Genomic DNA, 23629 nt, shown 5'->3' on the forward strand with positions numbered 1-23629 from the left:
TCAAAATCACCACCAGTGGGCACCAACACACAAGGCTACAAATGACTGTTGCTCTTTCTTTAGGCAAAACTGGGTGATGAACTTCTGGATTATAAGGATCTGGCTGCTCTTCCTAAAATCAAAGCCATCTACAACATTGACAGGCCTGACATGCTTTCATACTCGCCCTATGTGAGCTATCCTGTGGAGGACAGGACTTTTGGAGAGGTACAAACACACATGGAAGTAACATATACTGTATATCCCCAGTATTTGATGTTGCTCATTTTATACATCTTTTTCTCTTTATAGGTGATTTATACTAAAATTATTGACTCGAGAAAGGGCTTTAGCATGTACTATTATGTTACAGCTGTGCCATTTTCAGTCTAATCATCTTTACTCATCATCCAGAATCATTCCATTTGGTTTCAGCAAAAAAAGCACATGCCAATTTTCCACTATTGTCTCAAATGGTTCTCTTTGCTTAACTGTTTAATTGGTCCAGTCAGCACAGATACAGTTTCATTTTTCAGGTTGTACTAATGTTGGACTGACACAGTTTCAGTATAGAATTTTTATGTTAAGCTGCTTTGACACAAACTATACTGTAAGAAATAAAGATGAGTTGAGTTAAATAATGCAATACAAATGAATCAGTCATTGCCTTGATAAAGTAAGTGTATTGTAAACAGCAATATTGAGAATTATTGTTTGTATGTATATATATATATATATATATATATATATATATATATATATATATATATATATATATATATATATATATATATATATATACATATCTTTTTTTTATTCTTTATCTGATATTTTCTTTTTCAAATAACAGCAATTGCAAGCAGCAATTAATTTGTATCAATTAGGAAGTCCCATGTATCAATTAGGAAGTCTCTGTGACTGCTTTAATCAACAATAAAAAATTGATTTTAGCCATTTACATTAAATTGCAATAGAAAACCAGTATTAGTTAAATTATTAATACAAAAAATACTTTTTATTAGTTATAGATCAGTATATAGACTGAAGCAAGCAAGCCTCACAAGTGTCGAGCGCACCATTACTTACAGCCAATCAAGCTGTTTGGTGTTGCGCTATGATTTCAGATCCCCTTTTTTCACTTTTTAACCCAGAGCCTACCTTAGATTGCTTTTATCGGATCACAAATTGTACAAAAGAAAAGTCAAATAAAAGTATGTACTGCTATCTTTATGATTGGGTGTGTAAGACAGATGTTTGGGTGGGCTCAGCCCACCCCTGCCCCTGCCTAGAATTGACATGATAGCACCACTTATAGGGAGATAGCAACTTTAGCAAGCTATTTGGAATGTGCATGTCAAATTTCATGAAGATCAGAGTATTCATTTATGGGTCATAAATGAACATTTGGTATATTTGGCAATGGCCGCTTTATAAATGACCCTTTAATAGGTGTATACTGTATTTGTACAACGCTGGATTCGTTGAGACTAGGCAAAAAACCTAGAACTAGTTTGCAAGAGTATTTTTTTCCAAAAAATGCAAAATAATAGAAATGTTTGCAAGGTTAGTGGCCTGATCTTACGCTTGCAGAACTTGAGCCAATGGATTCCAAAGAAATAAGGCACTTGAGACAGCAGTTTAGGATTTATGAGCGATTTTTATGTTTTGTGCCACTGTGCTTCCATCAGACCGATTGGAGCCAGCCTTGGTGACATGATAGACGAAAAGGGTATAACAGCACTATTTGTCTAAATTGTCTCTATGACTTACAGTTTTAAATCAGAAGAGTTTAAGAGCATAAAGGAGACCTTTGGACTTTTCTAAGAATTACTTGTAGAATAGTGTTTCAGTGCTACTCTTGAAGCCTTAATAAATATTTTAATATTCCAAATAGCCAGCTATGGAGAATGGCAGTTTGGCAACAGAATGTAGACATCACACGCACACGCTCTACTTGCACGGATTGGCATGGTTATCTAACTGTGCCTAGAAGATTGGGCTGAGAATGGTTTGTATATATGCCACACCATAGCAGGCTCAGGTGCAAATAAAATAGGAACCATAACTAACTCTTCTTAGAACCATTCGGCACTATAGTGGAAAAGCAGCTATTGTTTTACTAATTCATTAAAGCATTGAGTTTCAGTAAAGCTCATTTTTCATTAACATACCGATCACTGCATTTCAGTTCATCTTACTCATTTGCTTTCTTTGTTTACAGTCACCCCAGCAACTCACGCCTACTCCAACTGAGGTACAGTAGAGCTGACATGAAGGAACAGGTCGTGTTATTGTTTCAGTGGGTCTCGTTCACTAATCATGTCAGTCAAATGGTGTACTTGTGTGCACAGGAAAAGTCTTTTCTGATATTTATTTAATTTTATGCATTATTTAAGTTATTTTACTATACTTTTTGTTATTTATAGACTATAGGTGTACTACTGGGTGGTTTTTATAAGAGGGAAGTCCCTTTCTGAAATTGTAGGTGTACTGCAAGTTTCAATCTTTGGACCAATGTATTGCTTTATTGTTTTTAAGTTTGTTTTTAATCACAATAAACAAACTTGTTACATGATGGACCATATCTACTAATTAAAAACACATGCAAGATTAATGAACGAGACCTTGTTTTCCTCATAATTTGTGAATAGTTGTGGTTTAGTGAACTGCGCGGTATTGTGTGTTGTTTTTCTCCATGTTTCTCCATGTTTGAAACTCTGTGGTGTCAGACTCTCAATGATCAGCCTATTACAAGTTAGGACTGATTATTGTAAACTGGTTGCATCTGTGTTTCTTTTCCAGCTTTGTAGTCGCCTCCTATGTGTAGTCTCCACTGCCATAGTGATCACCCTTTTACTAGACTAAATGAAGATTTTGATTCTATTAAATATTCTCTGTTTGCTTGTAGGGAGATGGGGAAAAGTCTCCCCGTCAGAGGAGGCCCTCGAGCCCCAGCTCCAACAGCTCTTTAGGAGGCTATGGTCGCTATACGCCTTCCCGCTCACCACAGACCTACAGCAGACCAGGTATCCCTCCACATATGCAGTTATCTATAAGTATTTTAAATGATTTGAATGTAATGGAGCTGTAAACATTATCATTTTCCTCATACACTATTATTCATAATGTTGCACTATGTATATTTATCAGTTATATACCGTGTATTTTTATATATTTACACTACCATTCAAAAGTTCAGAAAGGTTTTACTGGTCAGTAAAAAAAAAATAAATAAATAAAATAAAATAATAATAATAATAGTAATTTAATTATGTAGGGTCACCGATCGAAATGTAACATCTTTTAAATGCAGTGTTTAGATTTGTGAAGATTCTTTGCTCAGAGATTTTGGAACAAGATTTACAGACTATGCAAAGCATATTTTGACAATTCTTGTGATCTCTTGGAGCAGCTTCTATAGCACTATAGCACTATAAGCAATAGCTCTACCATCAAACATCATGAATCCTGAATTGTTAGATTGAAAAAAATGTCTTATTCTCTGTCAGAGAACAATTATAGTAAACACTTCTATATGGATCCTATTTCAGGAGATGACAAATGATCCATACAGTTGTATCGGACGTAGGGAAGATTCATTTTAAACACATAGTTTAAATCTCCTGAGATTGTAGGTGTACCACAAAGTTCAGTCCTTGGACCAATCCTGCTTTGTTCTTTCTAGTTTATTTAAATATACAGCAGAATATAACAACACGACATAACAATAACATAATTTGGCATGAATAGATTAACTTGGTACTTGATGAATCATAGTTAGTAATCAAAAATACACTCAAGATTAATTACTGGGATCTTGTTTTTCTCACATTTTGTAAATAGGGGTTTAGTGGCTTGGGGCCGGTTGCACCAGAAGTGCGCAACTTAAAACGTAGCCTAGTTGTTACTTACATGGACTTAAAAGTAATGTCTTAAAAATCTAAATCTAAATTTTAGTCCTTAAAATTCTTAAATTTTCTGAAATATTGTGTTGTAGGTCTTAAATCTTTTTTAAACAGGTCTTAATTTTTCTTTGTTCATGTATTGCTACCCAATCTGGCAAAAATCCATACAATTACCAACAATCCATCTCAATGAAACTTTAAACTTTTTATTAAAATTTGTGTTTTAACTCTATTTACCATAATGGTTTAATTATTTTCCTAACTAAAACATTTGTTTAAAAGTGCTCCATGTATTTACTGCTGAGAACACCGACATGGACAGATTGTTGTGCATAGATTTAGTTTTTTATAGTTTTTTTTAAATACTTTTAAAACATTTGTTCATTTTTTTTAAAAAGAAAGTTTATGTTGGTGCATAGGTGTATAGATAAAAGTAGAGATTGCTTGTTGTTAAACAATATTTAAATCATTTAGCTAAAAAATATCTAAAATATTAACTTTTTTATAATTAAGATATTATTGTATTAGTAAATGTATGATATTCTAATATTTTTTGTTGATAGGGCAAATAAAAATATATTCCACCTGGGCCATTTGAAAAAAATCCTTAGTGTTTAACCCTTTATAAGTCTAAAATTTAATTCATATTGGTATTAAAATGTCTTAAGGTCTTAAATTGAACTTGGTGAAACCTGCAGAAACCCTGATTAATTGCAGGATTTTAAAGCAGTTTAATGATTTGAATGTTTTTTTTATTGGATATTACATCATTCAATGCGACTACACATGATTTTACAGAGAGATTACGACCTACTAACTACGGTTTGCCTCAAGCCTGGTTCATACTCGACGCGTCTGCTAGTTCGTTTGAGTGTGCACGGCGAATGTGATGTCATCGATGTGTTTTGTGGAGGATCGCTTTGGGTGCGCGCGACTTGATTTCGGCTGGCAGAGCACATGATTTTTTTTGAGATTCGAACGAACAGTTCACGCGGCGCCGCGTTTCTGTTGAGTTGAATATGAATCACAGCCATGACTGTACAGACATCTTTATGATCCGTGATTATAGGGATAACCAGATGATCAATCTTTGCTAGAAATTGCAACAGTAGGAAAGGAGGAAAGTTTTTTGTTAAAAAGTTTGGAAAAACCTGAGGGATAAGTTTGTTAAAGCCAAAAGAGGTCATGGCAAAAGTGAAGACCAGGGTACAATTACAGAAATAAGTTTTTCCACCTGTCATAGGTTTAATACTGATCTATATATTACAATTTTGAATTTAAAACAATTTGATAGTTACAAAACTAAAATTAAGGAACAAATTATTTTGATAACTGGAAAGGAATATTTGAACCTATCTGTTTACAATATACTGATGGCCTGTTTTTCTAGGCTTTATTTTTTTATGGAGCATCAGAATTTTTTAAGTAAGTGTACTTTTTTGCTTTTATTCTTGCCATAATAAAAATATATTTGTAGAGCAACCCATATTCTGTTGTCCTCAATATTTCAATAAACTTTAATGGGTAAAACTGTTAGAGATTTAAACAAAAGCAAGTGATGCATCAAAGTTTGATTTAAAAACATCTTAAATGGTTATAAAAATCCTTATAATCATTAAAATAATTTATAAAAATAATATAAATAATTAGTTTAAAAATCTTGAACAATATTAATGAAATTAAGTAGTTCTGGAAACTGACAATACGGTCAGTTTTTTTTTACTGCCCCCTGTCGTTTTAAATAATATCACAACTGCGAACGTGTCAAGTATAAAAGCCTCGAGGTGCGTGCACAGTCAGCAGAGGTGTGCAATGCAGTGCCAGGCGAAAGTATAAGTATGTGGTGCAACCAAAGTAAAAACAACTTTAGTCATAAACTAGCTAGTAGTAACTCAGCCACTAGTGTGGACTTAACATTCCAGTTTAAGAAAGAACTTACGAACAGCTGGTGTAACCCTGCCTGCGCATTATTATATGTTACAGTATATATTGACAGTAAAATTAATAACTGTAAAAAAACTAAAACTTACAATGTGATTTTTGAATTTCAAGTCTCAAAATAATTTTTTTAAAAGCTTGTGAGACACTGAACTGGAGTAGTGTCTGCTGAAACTGGTTTTTATTTTATGAACATTGGTTTTCATGCGTTTTCTTTTTAAAAGTAAAATCTCAGCCACCCTAAACATTTGAATGGTAGTGTATGTTTATTAAAGCAGAACACAAACTCATATTGTGCTGCATACTAATAAGAATCGTTATGAAACATTCCAAATCATTTATTCAGTCTGAAAAGCAACAGAGTTAAAGCATTAAAACTGATTTGATGCAGAAATTTAGAAACAAAGACATTCACAAATCATTTAGTTCTTAGTATAGTTGCTGATGTTATATTACTTCTATTCTTCCCTGGACCAACTGGGCCTCTTGCTTAGACCAGTATCTGAGCATCAAATACACCACCCAGCCAGAAAATTCCCACTTGCTCTCTGTACCAACCTCGGGGAGGAGTAGTGCCCATGGTAGTGCCAGAGGCTCCTCCCCGCTGCCTCTGTACAACAGCAGTGGTAGAAACACACCCCAGGCAGCCCTGCCCCTCAACCCCACTACTCTGGCTTTACTCCAGCAGCACAACTACATCCCTTACTTCAGAGGTACCACAGCTTTGCCTGCAGGCCTTTGCCAGTACCAATTTATCACAAACTGCACTTAACTGTGTGCTTGGATTTGATTGGTACAAGATTTACCCCTGCCGGGCAATATTAATAATGAACGAGTGCAAAAGTGAAAAAGCTGTATAAGAATTTGAGTAACACTAATGTGCATGAAGTTCCTGCCGTTGGTATTAAATTGCAACACAAATGAAGCATGGATCAAGCCTAATAATTCAGAGTTTAATAACTGTTTGCATTCAGTCTGAAGGACTAGTGAATTGCAGACATGAAATTACTACCCTATCCTTCATCCACCTTTCCTAAACAGGAATTGAGACAGGATTCAGACAGGAAGCAAAGTCTGAAAGTAGGCCTAGGACAGCCCTGCACCTCAATTTGCCTTCTCACGGTAAACCCTAAAAACCAGATTCTCTTTCACTGTGTATCACCGGTCTATTACAGTGATGTGAGGTTGTAGGTGTGCCACAAGGTTCAGTCCTTGGACCAATCCATTGATATGCTTGCTGGTATTGTCTATATGAAGTTTGTATGTCCAATGCATGGAGAATCAGTGGATATATTCATTAAATTTTAGCTGAAACTGTAATTTTATGCCCATGTTACATGTAAACGTTGGTGGTGAGCATCAGTATGCATTTATTTGTTGTACTGTAGTTGATGTTGTGTTTTGTTTGGTAAGGTGATTTTATTTACCATACGTTTAATATTTAAAGTAACTGTATGTTTGTGTTAGTGTTACCATTTACTTTGTGGTTCTCGTTTCTCAGTTTTTAGCATTTATTCAAGTGTTTTATTTAACCTAACATATATATTCAGGCAGGCAGGAGTTCAAAGGTCTGAGACCATTAATCAAAATGTAGTGAAGTATATTGTGTGTATAGTACATTCTATATTTTACATGTTGATATACAGTTAGGTCCATAAATATTTGGACATCGACACAATTCTAACATTTTTGGCTTTATATAATTGCAGAGTGTCATCTTTAGGTTAAGGGTGTTTACATCCAAATCAGGTGAATGGTGTGGGAATTACACAAGTTTGCATATGTGCCTCCCACTTGTAAAGGGTCCAAAAGTACAGAATAATAGTTATAAATCAAGCTTTAACTTTTTATTTCTTGGTTGCCAATCCTTTGCAGTCAATTACAGCCTGAAGTCTGTAACTCATTTCATTTCAAATCCATTGTGTTGGTGTATAGAGCCAAAAATGTTAGGCTTGTGTCGATATCCAAATATTTAGGGACCTATATCTGGAACTGGACCTGGAACTCTATCTATATTCTACTGGAGAACAAGTAGTAACTCTTTATATTTACTGCTTATAAATCAGGATACAGATTTAGGTTTTGTGGTTTCTCTGCAAGAAATTGAGAGAACGGGAACTCAGTAAAGTTCGCAGGAGAAGATTAAAGGGGTAAATAGTTGAGCTGTAATTTCGGGTTGGTTTGCCAGGCACAGTGGCATAAACTAGGGCCTTGTGCAGTTCCAGGCAACCCTTTAATGCAGCATGAAAGTACATTGAGGTTGTGTTTGGAGTGTGCCGTTTATGATTCAGTTAGCTGTCTAATTGACTTTTCATGGTGAAGGAGCCACAAAAGAAAAAATCAGCTCTACGTTACAAATGCAAAACCTTGATCTTGCCTTGATCTTCCCATATCACCATCTGAGGCTAAATGAAGATTGAAGACAGAAAATACATGGTGCATTACACCCAGCGGATTCAAAAGGGATGCACAATCCATAAAATAGTATTTTATTGAGTTATGGGGAGCATTGAGACCTTCATTCTCCATGGTGTGCTCCATCGTTGTGATTTGTGATGTTTGGTGTATTTTATGACAATGTCCTGCTCCCCCAGCTCTAGATGAGTAAAAGAATTTTCCTTGATACTGGGGGAAATTTTACTAACAGCACTGAGTGTTTAATGTGTGTTAAATGGTGTGTGCATGTGTCTGAAGGACAGCTGCAAGTGTGTGTGACGGAAAGAAAAGAAAAAGGAGACAGAGAACGAAAATGAGAGAATTAGATGTGTTTTTTATTTTTTACCATTATTAGGACCTGATTTACTAAAAAGTGCAAATTAGTGCAAATTCACAATATTTAGCTGACTATATTTCCCAGTGATGGGTTGCGGCTGGAAGGGCATCCACATGCTATATAAGTTGGCGGTTCATTCCGCTGTGGCAATCCCAGATTGATAAAGGGACTAAGCCGAAAAGAAAATGAATGAATGAATGAATGAATAGCTGACCATAATTCACAATCTTAAGCTGATTTAGCTGATATGTATTTATGTTGGTACAGTACATTTACTGGTTTACTGTATATCTGTCATACAATAAAGGCCTTAAAATACTAGGCCATTGGAATTCGTCAGGCTGCCGTTCAGTGTCAGTTTGGCTAGTTGGTTTTATGTGTTCCACACATCACCTCTTGTCAGGTTAACGCCACATGAAGTTGGCCTGATTCATCATTGGCTGTCGGCTGAAAAGAGTTCTGATTGGCTATTTAGCAATGATTCATTGTGCAAGAACAAACAATTTTAAACAATGTAACCAAGAAAACATTTTAAGTCAAGAGGAAACACAGAGGAGCTAGCTGTAATTTCACTACATTTTTTAAATATTTGCAAATAATATGGATTATTAGCTTATCAGACATATTTGCATGATCAAATCCCTCTGTGGTGAGTGACAATTACTGTGAAAATGGTAAGCCTACTAAATGCTGTTTTTTTATGCATTTTCTGTGTACATATTCTCTTCCAGTTTCCCTGAGAATGAGAAAACACACATTTCAGTCATTTCAGTCTTCTGCCGTCTGTTTGGTGTTTTCACAGGCAGCTTTTTGGGCCAGACTGGACCAACCGCAAGTCGATAACACAGTTGGTTTTTGTTTGTGCTAGTTATTCGGTGTTGGCTTGATATGTCCCGGCCCTAAGACCATCAGTAGGTATCGTTGTTCTAGAGGGAATATTTAACCAAAGTTTGAAATAATACAAACTTAGGCCATCAAATACATACAGTAGGTGCCTTTTTGCTTTTAGTATTGCATTGAAGTAAATAAAACTGTGGTTCTTGATGATTTAAACAAGCGAGTAACTTCGGTTTGAGAAGTTTGACACATAAGTGGAAGTCTTTTATCTTTTTTTTTTTTTTTAAATAGATTAATTGTTTTCATTTTTAACTTTTCAGTTCCATCAAAATGTTTCAAAAGTAACCCAGCTATACTAAATGTATTTATGATTTATTTAGATTGTTTTATTATTATCGAAAGTATGCATTCATTTTTATAAAATATCCAAGTGGAAACACCAAACTCATATGTGGAAGTGAAAAATAAGGTATGGCTATTAGCTGAGGGACAAAAGTGCCAGAGTTACTTTTGTCCAACAGGAACTCTTGCCATTTAAACCTATTTACTTTCAAACTAAAAAAACTAGAGCAGTGTTAGAGCAGTAAATAACCTGTAGATTGATCCTTACTTTGACACATAAAAAGAAAAACACAACTTGTAATTAGAAGGGAAAAAGTACTGCCACAGTGATTTACTTTCTGCACAAATTGTTATCTGGACCTAACCACAGAAGACAGAGATGAAATCACATGATATTTGGCAGCTCTGTCAAGGGTTGCATTCCAAATGTGCTGTTATGCAGTAGCTCGCAAATGTTGAAAAGCAAATGTTGTCAGGGCTTCTTTACTTTCATTAGGTTGCTTTCATTCCTGCTTTCCCCTGCCCATACTGTATCTCCTAATGATAGGTTGAAGTCTCATCAGGTCAAAGGAGGGTTTGTGCTGGCACAAACTGTTAGCATATCTGGTCCTTAGCGTGTAGCTGAAAAACAGATTCTCTCTCTCCTTTAATCTCAGTTTGGTGAAAGAGTATGATTTAAATGCTGTTTTATTTCATGTGAAGATTATGATGATAGCAATGTCACAATTCAGCCTGCCAGACATTTATATCAATTCATATTGACTAAAAAACCAAAGCACTGGACACTTGAGTGTCTGCTGTAATATAAATGCAGCATTTTTTGATTTGATTATATTAGATTCAGTTATTCAAACACAAATACATTTCATCATAATTAACAAAACATCTTCAAATCTGTGTAAAGTCAAAAATTACAATTGAATTTGAACCAGTTCGCAATGGAGCGGGATTAAGCACAAGTTTATTCAATTATATTCACAGTCTTAAGATTAAAATTTTCACATTGCAAAGACAGATTTGTCATACTATGAGCTGGCTGTATTGTGAGGTTTGATAGTACATTTAAGACTCAATACAATGTCAGATATAAGACATCTTTTTTTTGTTCTCTTTTCCTTTCTTCTCCACGTCTGGCATGACCTTTATCCCCCGAGGTAGTGAAAGTGGGCGCAGTACCCCCAGTCTCTCCACCTACTCTGATGGCAAATCTCCATCGTCTACATATGTGGCAGCCCCACGGCATTTCCATATCCCAGGTAAGCCCTAAAACTCTTCTGGTAAATCAGCAGGTTTTGTCTCCCTTTCTGTGCAGTTTATGAAAGAAATCTGGCAGACTGAATCATCTGTATTCATATTGTACTTTCATTTTGTTCTGTGATCTTTCTCTAAAGATCCTAATCATCAATTTTATACATTTCTAATTCATTAGTGTGCAAAAATACCTATTTTTAGTACAAGAAACAAACCTGTTACTATCACTGCACATGTTTAAAATAAACCCAATAATTAGTTTCATGTGTTTTCTGCCCATTTTTTGTAATGACGTCTTGTTTCCAACTCTGGCACAGGCTGAAACGGCTCTTAAATGTCTCACATGTGTTACATTAAATGACTGATTTTCTTCTTGAAGTAATGGTTGCGAAGCAGACGTGAGGTTGGGATGACCTAAACAAGCCGCAGAGAGACACATGCTGTCAATTATTAAGACATTATGTCATTGTAGTTACACCATTTATCTCCCTGTTTTCCTCTTAGATCATTTTAGGTGACATTTCTGTCTTCCGAGATGAAAATAAGAGAGAGATTTCATTATTTATGTGACTCCGACTTCATATTTCAACCCCGTTTTTCATTGTTGAGGATCTCGTACAAAACAAAGCTTGATAATTGCATGAACATTACATGATGATGGATGGTTATGAAATGAATTACGATATCTGGAATCTTCATATAGGTCATTTGCTGCCTTTTCCTTTTGCCCCGACTCCATCCTCTATTAACTCATGCTTCTTTATTCATCTTCTTTCTTATGCTCTTGCTCTCTTTGTCTTTCATTCACAGAGACTAAAGTCAAAGATAATATCTATAGAAAGCCCCCTATCTACAAACAGCATGGTACAGTTCAGTCTCCGTACAGCCATGTTTCTTTGCATGCCGTTATGCATGGGACTGTAACCTTTGACCCTCCTTTCTGTCTGCTGGTTTCCATTTCAGCTTCAAAAAAGTAGGTCTTGTAGGTTTTGCAAATCCTTGAAAAGGGTTGGAATTAACCAGGTACTTCTCACACAGTCAATGGCTAATTGTTGGTTGTACATCTGCGAACATCTTGACCACCTTCAGCGGGTCATATTTCATGCATATTTGTCAGGTTTATTTTAAAGAGTGTTCTTGTTAGCCCCGGACAATTATTAATGGTGCTTTATGAGCCTATTAACTGCATATAATTGTTTTGTATGCATTTGATGTTACACATATCGTACACTGTCATTCAAAAGTTTGTGGAGGGTAAGATTTTTTTAAGTCTCGTATGCTTGCCAATTCTGCATTTTTTTTAATTTAACATTAAAATTTGTCACAAATTATATATATAAAAAAAAAAGATTGAGTAAAGAGTTTAGTTTTAATGTACTTTAACTATTAACCTATATACATTTCTGGAGATCACGAATTATGTAGCCAGAAGTACGTATGGCTGTATTTTGTCTTTAAAACGAACACTACATTTTATTTATATTGTAGTAAAGCTGAATTTTCAGCATTATTACAGCAGTTTTTGCAGATGTTTTGGTAAATATTTTAAACGTCTTTACTGTCAGTTTTATTCAATTTGATGTTACACCATACTAATAATAATTAAAACGTTTATTTATTTATTCAAAAATATTTTTGAAAATGTCTTATTGCCAAATAATTTATTTGATTAAAAATAAAATAAGAATTGTAATGAGAAGTATTGCATTGTAAAATAGCTGTATTCTGTTTCTTTCTACATATTCTAAATATATATTCTATACACTTGAAGTCAGAATTATTAGCCCCCCTTTGATTTTTGTTTTTAAATATTTCTCAAACAATGTTTAACAAAGCAAGGAAATTTTCACAGTATGTCTGATAATATTTTTTTCTTCTGGAAAAAGTCTTATTTGTTTATTTTGGCTAGAATAAAAGCAGTTTTTATTTTTTTTAAAAATCATTTTAGGCTCAACATTATTTGCCCCTTTAAGCTATATTTTTTTTCTGATAGTCTACAGAAAAAAACATCACTTTACAATAACTTTCCTAATTACCCTAACCTGCCTAGTTAACCTTATTAACCTAGTTAAGCCTTTAAATGTCACTTTAAGCTGTATAGAAGTGTCTTGAAAAATGTCTAGTCAAATATTATGGTCACACTTTACAATAAGGTTCATTAGTTAATGTTAATTAATGCATTTACAAACATGAACAAACAATGAACAATACATTTACTACTGTATTTGTTCATGTTAGTAAACGTTAGTTAATGAAAATACAGTAGTTCATTGTTAGTTCATGTTAACTCATGGTGCATTAACTAATGTTAAAAAGCATGAACTTGGATGTTAATAATGCATGAGTAAATGTTAAATTATGATTAATAAATGCTGTACATGTGTTGTTTATGATTAGTTCAATCTTCTCTCTGTTAAGCAGAAATTGGGGAAAAATAAATGAATAAATAAAAAAAATAAAAATAAATAAATAAAATATATACATACATATATATATGTATGTATGTATGTATGTATATATATATATATATATATATATATATATATATATATATATATATATATATATATATATATATATATATATATATATATATATATATATATATATAATGAAAATCTACTTACCCCAAGCTCTTGAATGGTACATTTGTGTACGTTTAATGTAAATAATGCCTTTGATACAATGTTTTCATCAACAAGATTTACGTGTCTTTTGCAGTTTTTAATATTGGTTAATCCAGACATGGAAACAGCATTCAGAGATGATTTTTTTTTTTTTTTGTGCGTCCATCCATACATATAATCATCTGTCAGTTACAGTATAGTTTATCATGTGTCTTGTGATTTAAATGTCAGACAATGTTGGGTGTCTATGTCACTCATCGGTTTGGTGAAATGTCAAAGGCATTTGTGTAACCCATTGTGATTGGTTTAAAGACATCTATAACACTAACTGTGATTGGGTGGTTGTGAAATTAATCACTGGATTTGTTGTTTCTTTTGGCCTTTTTTTCTCCTGAACTTCACCCTGATTCAACATTGTGTTTGGTTGATCACTTGCTTGTGGATTCTGTACACATTTTTATTCTTGTAGCAAACACTGTGAACTCTGTCAATCAGACTACTTATACTCTATATGATTTTTTTGATTGCGACAGTATATTATTTTATAGTTTGTGTGGTACCTTGCATGGTGTAACTGGTAACCTACTCTCAGACAGTGAAACTAGGATGTATTTTAATGTTTTTATTGTGCTGCAGCTTCCAGAACCTCCTGGCAAGATGGTGATGATGTAGACAGAAAGGTGATTTGTATATCTGTATAAACATCCATGTGTGTATTTAGTAGCTACTGAGCAGATTTGATTGATTGAAGTGAATAAGACTGTAAGTCTCGAGTCAATAATTTTCAGATGGATGCGCGGTCAATATTCCTTCTATTATTATTGGTATTAATGACCAGGCAGCGATTGGAACCATATTGGCTCTAGATTTCTGGTCTCATTCACCTCCATTGATTTTTAGCTGTACAAAATAGCTTGTTATACTGCTTGGTGTTGCAAACTAGCATTTTCTTATTATAATATTTACCTGTTATTAGTCATAAACACATGTTTGTAGAGCAAGTAGTTTGACCGTTTTTTGAGAATAAGTTTACTACAAATCAAATAAACTTTTACAAATACATTTTCACAATAAATCAAAGTCAAATTATCAAATTAAAGTTGCATTTTTTTTTATTAGAAGTGTATTAAATTAGTATGAAATAGCTAATTCGTTTTTAGCTTATGCTCATTTTAGCAATTAGCTTGATCCACTTGCATCTGTAGGCTACAGTATATATAATTTTATGTTTACTTCTGTTACCTTTAAAATGTAATTACTTTTTGTTTATGATCGTTTAATCAAAATGTAATTGTAATTATAATATGATTACAATTTATTTTAAACTGAACTATACTTAAATTAATTTCTCTTGAAACTTTTGAACTTACCAATTATTACCAAATATCACATTACAATTGAGACTACAATCAACTACAATCAAGTTTCCATGTGTTTTAGTGTATTAGTCAGAACTAAAAAAAATCTTTGTGCATATAAAACATAATTATAATATTATACAAATTATATATTTTTCTACAATTTGATGATATATGTAGCCTTATATTATTTCTGTTTGTAATTAAATAAATAAATAAATATATATATATATATATATATATATTAGGGCTGTAACGATACACCAAACCCACGATTCGGTTAGTAACACGATTTTTGACCCACGATTCGGTTCGTATCACAATTTTTTTTTTTTTTTTTTGTGTGGGGTGGGAAAAAAAAGATTTTTAAAACTGTTTTTTATTAAATAACATTTGAAAAATCTTTAGAAACTAAACATTAAAGAACAATATTAACTATGCAAATTATTAACAATATAAAAAGCCATATATAAAATAAATAAATAGCCAAAGCTATCACTTCTGTTTTCTTTGTAACAAAATACTGTTGAAAAACCAAACAGAACTAAACTCCATTGTGTAGATGGTTCAAGCATGTTGAAAATTATTTTTCAATCAAGTTCTCTTACATAGAAAAAGTAAATTAAATAGCTACTAGGGATGCTCATTTCGGTTAATTTTGCTAACCGACAACCGCCGCTCATTAATCGGTTATTACCGGTTAACTGGTCAGATTACTATTAATTTTATATTAAACAAATTGACGTGTCTATTTTGTGTCTGACACATTAAATATTGCATTTTAAAATACTGATTTATTTTTATATGTTAGAATATTAATAGCGGAACAGAACAACAGAGCATCTTCATGCACCTGCAGTGTTTAGCACAGAAGAGCAGAATAATCTAAATAAAATGAATAAAATAAATAGGACTGCCTTAAATTATTTCTATTTAAATAATTAATTTATATTACAAAACGAAAATACTGACTGATTCTTTTTAATAACCGGCATAGGTTTTTTTTCCAATTATATGTTTTTTTCTTCCGTCAAATAAAAATAGCTGACTTCCTCAAATTGCTGGCTTCACGGAAAATATGCATTTATTTAATGCCCCACTGTTATTATTATAATCACAAAACCTTTTACATTTTAATAGAAATCCTTATTTTAAAGATTATGTCCTGATATAGCCTATGGTTTCCTCTCTCTCCCTCGCGGTTCAAGTGCACGCGCTGCGTGATGAAAAGACAGCAACAATGCGCTCATATGTTGACTTTTTGTAAACAGTTTTGTTGTTTAAATATGATATTGCATTAATCTGCGTACATGCTTTATAAGCTGTAAAATAAAAAGTAAAGCCTAATTGTTGCGTTTATTACGCAGATCCAGGTCAACATAAGCGCTGCAGCATTAACACGTCTGTATCAAACAGCAATATTCTTCTTCCATGTTGCTTCTTTGGCAAATGTGTCTGTAGGCACGGGTTACACGTTATGGTCCCGCAAATTAAGTATGCCTTGCAGTTAAACAAGGGGCGAAAACGAGGCGCACCTCACTGCCTTTATGTTGACAAGGAAAAAAGAAGAGGCACGGTCCTCTCATGAAACGACTGAATCAGCTGGGTATCGATTGTGCAAAAGTGCTGCTGTCTGTGTTGTTACAATAGTAATATTTAATACTAATGTGATATTCAAGATTTGTATATTCATACAGCTCTGGATAACTTAAAACAATGATTAGACCTTCAGAGCGGCGTTAATGCGTCCTGAAGTAAAGCGAAACGGCTATAAACTCCAGCAAGATAGAGTGATTGTATGCAGAACCATATACCTTTATCTCTAAATAAAGTATAACTATAGAAACTGTGTTCATCTTAACTGAAAGCTTCGTCATGTTTTCTGACCTCACGCATCGCGCACCTGTCAGTCAGCACTCTCAAAGGTTCAAACAGAAAGCGCACAGCACGGTTACAGAAAAGTTTGCGCTGTTACCTGACATCTGGTGAACGCCCATCCCTCTCTGCGCAGCCACATTAACAGTGTGAGCAAATCATCGTGTATGTGCTGAAAATCCAGCCGCTTTGACAGCATTGGCAATGTTTCTGGCGTTGTCGGTTGTCAAGCGGGGTTAAGTTGGTTTTGTTTTTGATATTCCTGACACATTCAGACGGTCCCTTACTAAGAGCTCCGTGCGAGCTCTTCCGGCTAAATATTGCGAGGGCTTAAACGGAGCAGTGCTTGTAATGTCGAACGAAAAAAAGTGTTAATTAGCTCAACTTTTGCAGGCACGCGTGACGTTATTGGAAAGCTAGTCACGGGGTGTGTCGCGATTCTCTCTTATCACACCGATTTCGATTTTATATCGTGTATCGTTACAGCCCTAATACATATATATATATATATATATATATATATAAACTTGAAATAAACTATAAGACAATTCACTTATAACTGGAGATTTAATCAAACCTTATGGACATTATCCAAAGCTTTATAATAATACAATTGTAGTAATAATTTATGTTTTAACTACAAATTCAATAGTTAATTAGTCAATAGTTAGCATTTCTTTGTTAAAACCATGGTTAATAACCATAAAGTTATATGTTTTCCATTCTATATTTCAAACTTATTATTTGGTATGTGTCTATATTTGTCAATAGACCAGGACCAGTTGGATGAACCTGAAGACTGAGATTGATGGACAGTCTCCAGAGCTAGACCCCAGGACCTCCACACACAGCCTGCCCACTGATATGTCTCAACCCAGTGAGTAGGGGATCTAAAAATCTTTTAAACACAAACATAACGCCATGTCAGGTCACTCAGCAGCCATTTTGGTATTATCTTTGATCAGCTTGTTCTATGATGGTAAATTAAATATTTATTTTTTTCTGTGTTTGCCATGAAGACAGTCCATAAAGTATAATTATATAGTTATTTTGCAAGATATTCAACTTCATGGCTTAATCAGGTTAATTAGGTTAATTAGGAAAGTTAATTATAAAAATTATAAATTAATTCATTTAGTAGTCATTGGACAACAGTGGTTTTTTTTGTAGCCATAAAATATGTATTCTAAAGAGGGGTAAGAACATTGACTTTAGGCGTTTTAACATTTTTATGTATGTATGTATGTATTTATTTATTTATTTATTTATTGTAATTATAACTTAATTCAATAATAAAAAAATTATTAATTAATTAATGTAATTTATTTATTAATTACTAATTGTATTTATTTATTTATTTATTGTAATTAATAATATAATTTAATTTAATTTATTTTATATATATATATATATATATATATATATATATATATATATATATTATTGTAATTAATGAATTACTTATTTTTTATTGCAATTAATAATCAAATTTAATTATTATTAAATGAATTATTATTAAAATTAAAAAATGATTTTATTTATTGATTTATTTTAACATATTTATTAGCCTTATAATTTCTTGTGTTTCATTGTCAGTGTGTTGCAAGAGTAAAGTGCCTTAAATCATCCAACTCTGCTTTACAGACTTTCCATATAATAAGTCTGCTTCCCTGCCAGGATATGGGCGGAACGGCATATACAAGGTAAACTTCCTAAGGCTTGCATACAAACACAGCCCCCCACAAACCTTTTAATGCTCCATCTGTCAGTGATTTTTGGGAATGTATGTGAGCTGTGGTCACAAATGCTGTCATTGACGCTCTCAGCGATGAAGAATGCTGTTTTATCCTAGTTGCATTTGTCAATCCCAGCTGCTGGGACACGAAGGACTGTTGTATTTGCACACATCATGGACACAGATCAGTTGGTGTGGAGATTCAGCTGAAGAAACCGTAATATTCAGAGTGTTTGTCTGTGCTGATTTGCAGTTAAAATGTATCTTATTCACTCCCTCTGGCTGTTTGTTTTCCATGTTGTACTTTGAACTGGAAACCTGGCTCTCTTAATGGATGATCCTCAGTGTTGAAGAGAAAGATGTGCTTTGACAGCAGAGAAGCCAGAAACAGTGTTTATTAGTAATCTGCTCTAGATCTACATTCACGCATGCACTTTTTGTTTGGGAGTGAGCTGAAAGCTTCTCCTGTACACTAGGTGGCGGTGTTTTGTAACAATTCTTTGTATTTCCAGAACAATGGATCTTTTTACACAAGACTGTGATGATAAGGGTCATCAGCATCTTTAGTCCTCAGAAGTTTTTACAAAAAAAACTAGTGGATGAAGAATACAAATATAAGAAAAAAAGTATAATAGAAATTATATGTATGAAGGCCTCCTTTTCTATATTACTTGATAAAGTACTTGATATTTACTTGATATGTACTTATCATGAATAATATTTACTTTTTTCTCTCTATCATTAGTGAATTAATTCATAATGAATTAAAAATTACTTGAGTTGACTTTGTCTTGGATATATCATTGTCAGTATTGTTTAGATATTTGATTGAGTCATGTGACCATAGTGTTCAAATTAACTCCAGACGCACCAGGTGCTGTTTTATAGAATAGCCATGTTAATAAAGGCTTTTTAATCTTTTCACGTGCCGTGGACTTATAATTTAGTATTCTACTTGATATTTTATTTACTTAAGTAGTAAAAGTAATTATTTAATTAATTTCTTAAGAAAATTTAATTATTAAAACTCAGATTCGGACAACCATGTTGATAACTTATGAAAATTCATGAAAACACGCTGATGATACCATTCATTCATTCATTCATTTTCTTGTCGGCTTAGTCCCTTTATTAATCCGGGGTGATTGAACCTCCAACCTATCGAGCAAATTTTTACGCAGCGGATGCCCTTCCAGCCGCAACCCACCTCTGGGAAACATCCACACACACTCATACACTACGGACAATTTAGCCTACCCAATTCACCTGTACTGCATGTCTTTGGACTGTGGGGGAAACCGGAGCACCCGGAGGAAACCCTCTAACGCAGGGAGAACATGCAAACTCCACACAGAAACGCCAACTGAGCCGAGGCTCGAACCAGCGACTTTCTTGCTGTGAGGCGACACACTACCTACTGCGCATTTGCTTCGCCTGATGATACCATTCAGATTGTAAAATCAGTTAATTATTTATCGATGACTATTGATTTACTGGAGTTTTAACTCTGGCTGGATCATTTGAATCAGTGAGTTGTTTACTGGACACTCACTCTGAACGGATTATTTGAAACAGTGAGTTGTTTACTGGAGAATCACTCTGATTAAATCTTTTGAATCAGTGAGTTGTTTACTGGACACTCACTCTGAACGGATCAGTTGAATCAGTGAGTTGTTTACTGGAGACTCTCTGATTAAATCTTTTGAATCAGTGAGTTGTTTACTGGACACTCACTCTGAACGGATCAGTTGAATCAGTGAGTTGTTTACTGGAGACTCTCTGATTAAATCTTTTGAATCTGTGAATTGTTTACTGGAGACTCACTCTGAACGGATCATTTCAATCCGGGGTCACCACAGTAGAATGAACCGCCAACTTATCCAGCATATGTTTTATGCAGCGGATGCAGTTTCCAGCTGCAACTAATCTCTGGGAAAGAGATTCACACTCATTCACACTTATACACTACAGACAATTTAGCCTACCCAAGTCACCTGAACCGAATGTCTTTGGACTGTGGGCGAAACCCGAGCACCCGGAGGAAACCCACGCGATAGCAGGGAGAACATGCAAACTCTACACAAAAACGGCAACTGACCCAGCCAAGGCTCGAACCAGCGACCTTCTTGCTGTGAGACGACAGCAATACCTACTGTGCCACTGCGTTGCACAATATTTTATTGCTTAATAAATTTTGTATGTGATTTTATGTTAATTTAGAATAAACTATGGAATGTTCTCAGTAACATTTGTTAAGGAAATATTGGCCGTATATTTGCTGTTTGCATATATTTCAATTAATATGGAAAGCCAGTGCATGTTTTTACCTAAACTAATATTAGATTTTTATTAAATGCGTGTGCGTGTAAAACAATATAATTTCCACAAAAAAATGATGGGTTTCTTTTTTAAAGAAGTTGTTACCACCCCATTTAGAGCATCATTATGGCCGTTTTACTTTATAACTAACATGGTTCAAACAATGGATTTACAACAGAGAAACTATGGGTTTTGTAAAACACTGGTCTCTACATCGTTCTTTTCCCAATGATGCATCATACTATGGTAGTTCAGCCGCAAGTTACGTCATTGTTTAGGAAACGCACCCCTGAATGGATCATTTGTATCAGTCAGTTGTAAACTGGAGACTCACTCTGAATGGATCAATTGAATCTGTGAGTTGTTTACTGAAGACTCACTGTGAACGGATCATTTGAATCCGTGAGTTGTTTACTGGAGACTCACTCTGAACAGATAGTTTGAATGAGTAAGTTGTTTACTGGAGACTCACTGTGAACAAATCATTTGAATCAGTGAGTTGTTTACTCGAGACTCACTCTGAACAGATCTTTTGAATCAGTGAGTTGTTTACTGGAGATTCACTCTGAAAGGATCATTTGAATCAGTGAGTTGTTTACTGGAGACTCACTCTGAACAGGTCATTTGAATCAGTGAGTTGTTTACTGGAGACTCACTCTGAAATGATCATTTGAATCAGTGAGTTGTTTACTGGGAGCAGCACTGTTGCCTCACAGCAAGAAGGTTGCTGGTTCAATTGGCTGGACCAGTTGTCATTTTTATGTGGAGTTTGCATGTTCTCCCTGTGTTCGCGTGGGTTTCCTCTAATGCTAGAGGAATAAACTAAAGTGTGTGTAAGTGTAAATTAAATCAATTAAAATAAAGTCTAGATACTTAACATATGTACTTAAGTACTGTACAGTAGTGAAGTAAAAGAACTTAGTCACTGTCCACCACTAAAAACACACCTTATGTACATTTATAAAGCCATACTTTGTATTACATCAACTTTAAAAAATAAAATAAAATAGTTAATGCTTATGCCAGGTGTTTATGCAGCATCTATGAGTGGGACAGTAAATTTGATGTTATTTATTTCCATGTTTTTGAAAGTCATGAAGCACTATTGTGCAGTTTCGATATTGATATTTGTGGTACTCTCCTATTCACTGCCCTCTAAGTTTACCCAATTATGACGACTTCTGCTGCTGAGAAACATGGACACGTGAAAAGAAGCCATGAACAGCTTAAAAACACAAATAGTACCCATTCTTTATGTCTAATATGGTTTGACTTAGTTGCATATTTCAACTTTTTAGAAAGGCATGTGAAACCGAAAGCTGGCCATAGGTCAATATTTATAACTATATATACAGGAAAGCTTCAGCCCTAAGGATTCAATCCTCTGTCTGTGCTAGACTTTAACCTTTCACCTCAGGAAATGAAAGGAAAACTTTCACAGTTTCACAGCAGCCGATCTGTTCAAACGTTATATTGTTAGTCTTAACTGATTGTAGCAGAAGGTATGGTGAAATAAATGTTTACTGTGACCTTCTTAAAACCACATATTGGTCTTTTGAAACATAAATGCACCCTGTTTGTTTTCAGTTCCTAAAGATTTGTCATAATTGTCAATTTTTGAAGAATTGAGATCAAATACATCATATGAAAGCTGAATAAATAAGCACTCTATTGATGTCAATTACAATAGAAACTAAATTTGGCTTATAGATACAACTAGTTGAAAATCCTAAATTCAAGGGTTCAACAAAGTGAAAATACAGAAAAAAATGGCTTTAAAATGTTCAAATTAGGCAAGGCAAGGCAAGTTTATTTATATAGCACATTTCATACACAGTGGCAATTCAAAGTGCTTTACATAAACAAGAATAAAAGTAAAATAAAAATAAAAACAAATAATAAAAATGCGTAAAAATAAAACAAAACATAAAAACAGGTAAAATGTGATATAAAAGAATGAAGAAGAAGAGAAAAACATGATAGTGCAATTTGTCGGACGCAGCACAGTGCTCATTCAGTAAAGGCACAGCTAAACAGATGTGTTTTCAGTCTTGATTTGAATGTGCCTAACGTTGGAGCACATCTGATCATTTCTGGAAGCTGATTCCAGCAGCGGGGGGCATAGTGGCTGAAAGCTGATTCACCCTGCTTTGACTGAACTCTTGGAACTTCTAGTTTATATGATCCTAAAGATCTGAGTGATCTGTTAGGTTTGTATTCAGTGAGCATATCTGTGATGTATTTAGGTCCTAGGCCATTTAGTGATTTATAGACCAGTAATAATACTTTAAAATCTATTCTGAATGTAACTGGCAGCCAGTGTAAAGACCTGAGGACAGGTGTGATGTGCTCTGATTTTCTGGTTCTGGTTAGAATTCTGGCTGCAGCATTCTGGATGAGCTGTAACTGTCTGACTGTCTTTTTAGGAAGACCAGTGAGGAGTCCATTACAGTAATCCACCCTGCTGCTGATAAAAGCATGAACAAGTTTTTCTAAATCTTCACTAGAAACAAAGCATCTGATTCTTGCTATGTTTTTGAGATGATAGTATGCTGATTTACTGACTGCTTTGACATGACTGTTGAAACTCAGATCTGACTCCAGAGTCACACCAAGATTCTTGACCTTATTTTTTGTCGTTTGACCTTTAGTGCCAAGGTATGCATTTACCTTGAGAACCTCATCTTTGT

General features: G+C 34.1%; 1 protein-coding gene across 14 annotated transcripts in view; it reads left to right on the forward strand.

Annotated features, from left to right (window-relative positions):
- ablim2 (actin binding LIM protein family, member 2) overlaps nt 1–23629 on the forward strand; it is a 120550-nt gene that overhangs the window by 82853 nt on the left and 14068 nt on the right. For 3 of the 14 annotated variants that reach the window (XM_073918452.1, XM_073918448.1, XM_073918451.1), the window contains 6 exons: nt 64–207; nt 2201–2233; nt 2888–3005; nt 10929–11030; nt 11836–11889; nt 11989–13455. In XM_073918452.1, the coding sequence (XP_073774553.1) occupies nt 64–207; nt 2201–2233; nt 2888–3005; nt 10929–11030; nt 11836–11889; nt 11989–12002 (465 nt within the window). In that variant the 3' untranslated portion in view covers nt 12003–13455. Of the gene's footprint in view, nt 1–63; nt 208–2200; nt 2234–2887; nt 3006–6316; nt 6536–6863; nt 6945–10928; nt 11031–11835; nt 13456–14288; nt 14333–17656; nt 17763–18529; nt 18589–23629 lie in introns of those variants that run through there. The other 11 variants (XM_073918447.1, XM_073918446.1, XM_073918445.1 and 8 more) reach the window with 8 other exon arrangements.

This window comes from Danio rerio, chromosome 12 (assembly GCF_049306965.1).
Source record: "Danio rerio strain Tuebingen ecotype United States chromosome 12, GRCz12tu, whole genome shotgun sequence".
In the NCBI taxonomy this organism is placed as follows: Eukaryota; Metazoa; Chordata; class Actinopteri; order Cypriniformes; family Danionidae; genus Danio; species Danio rerio.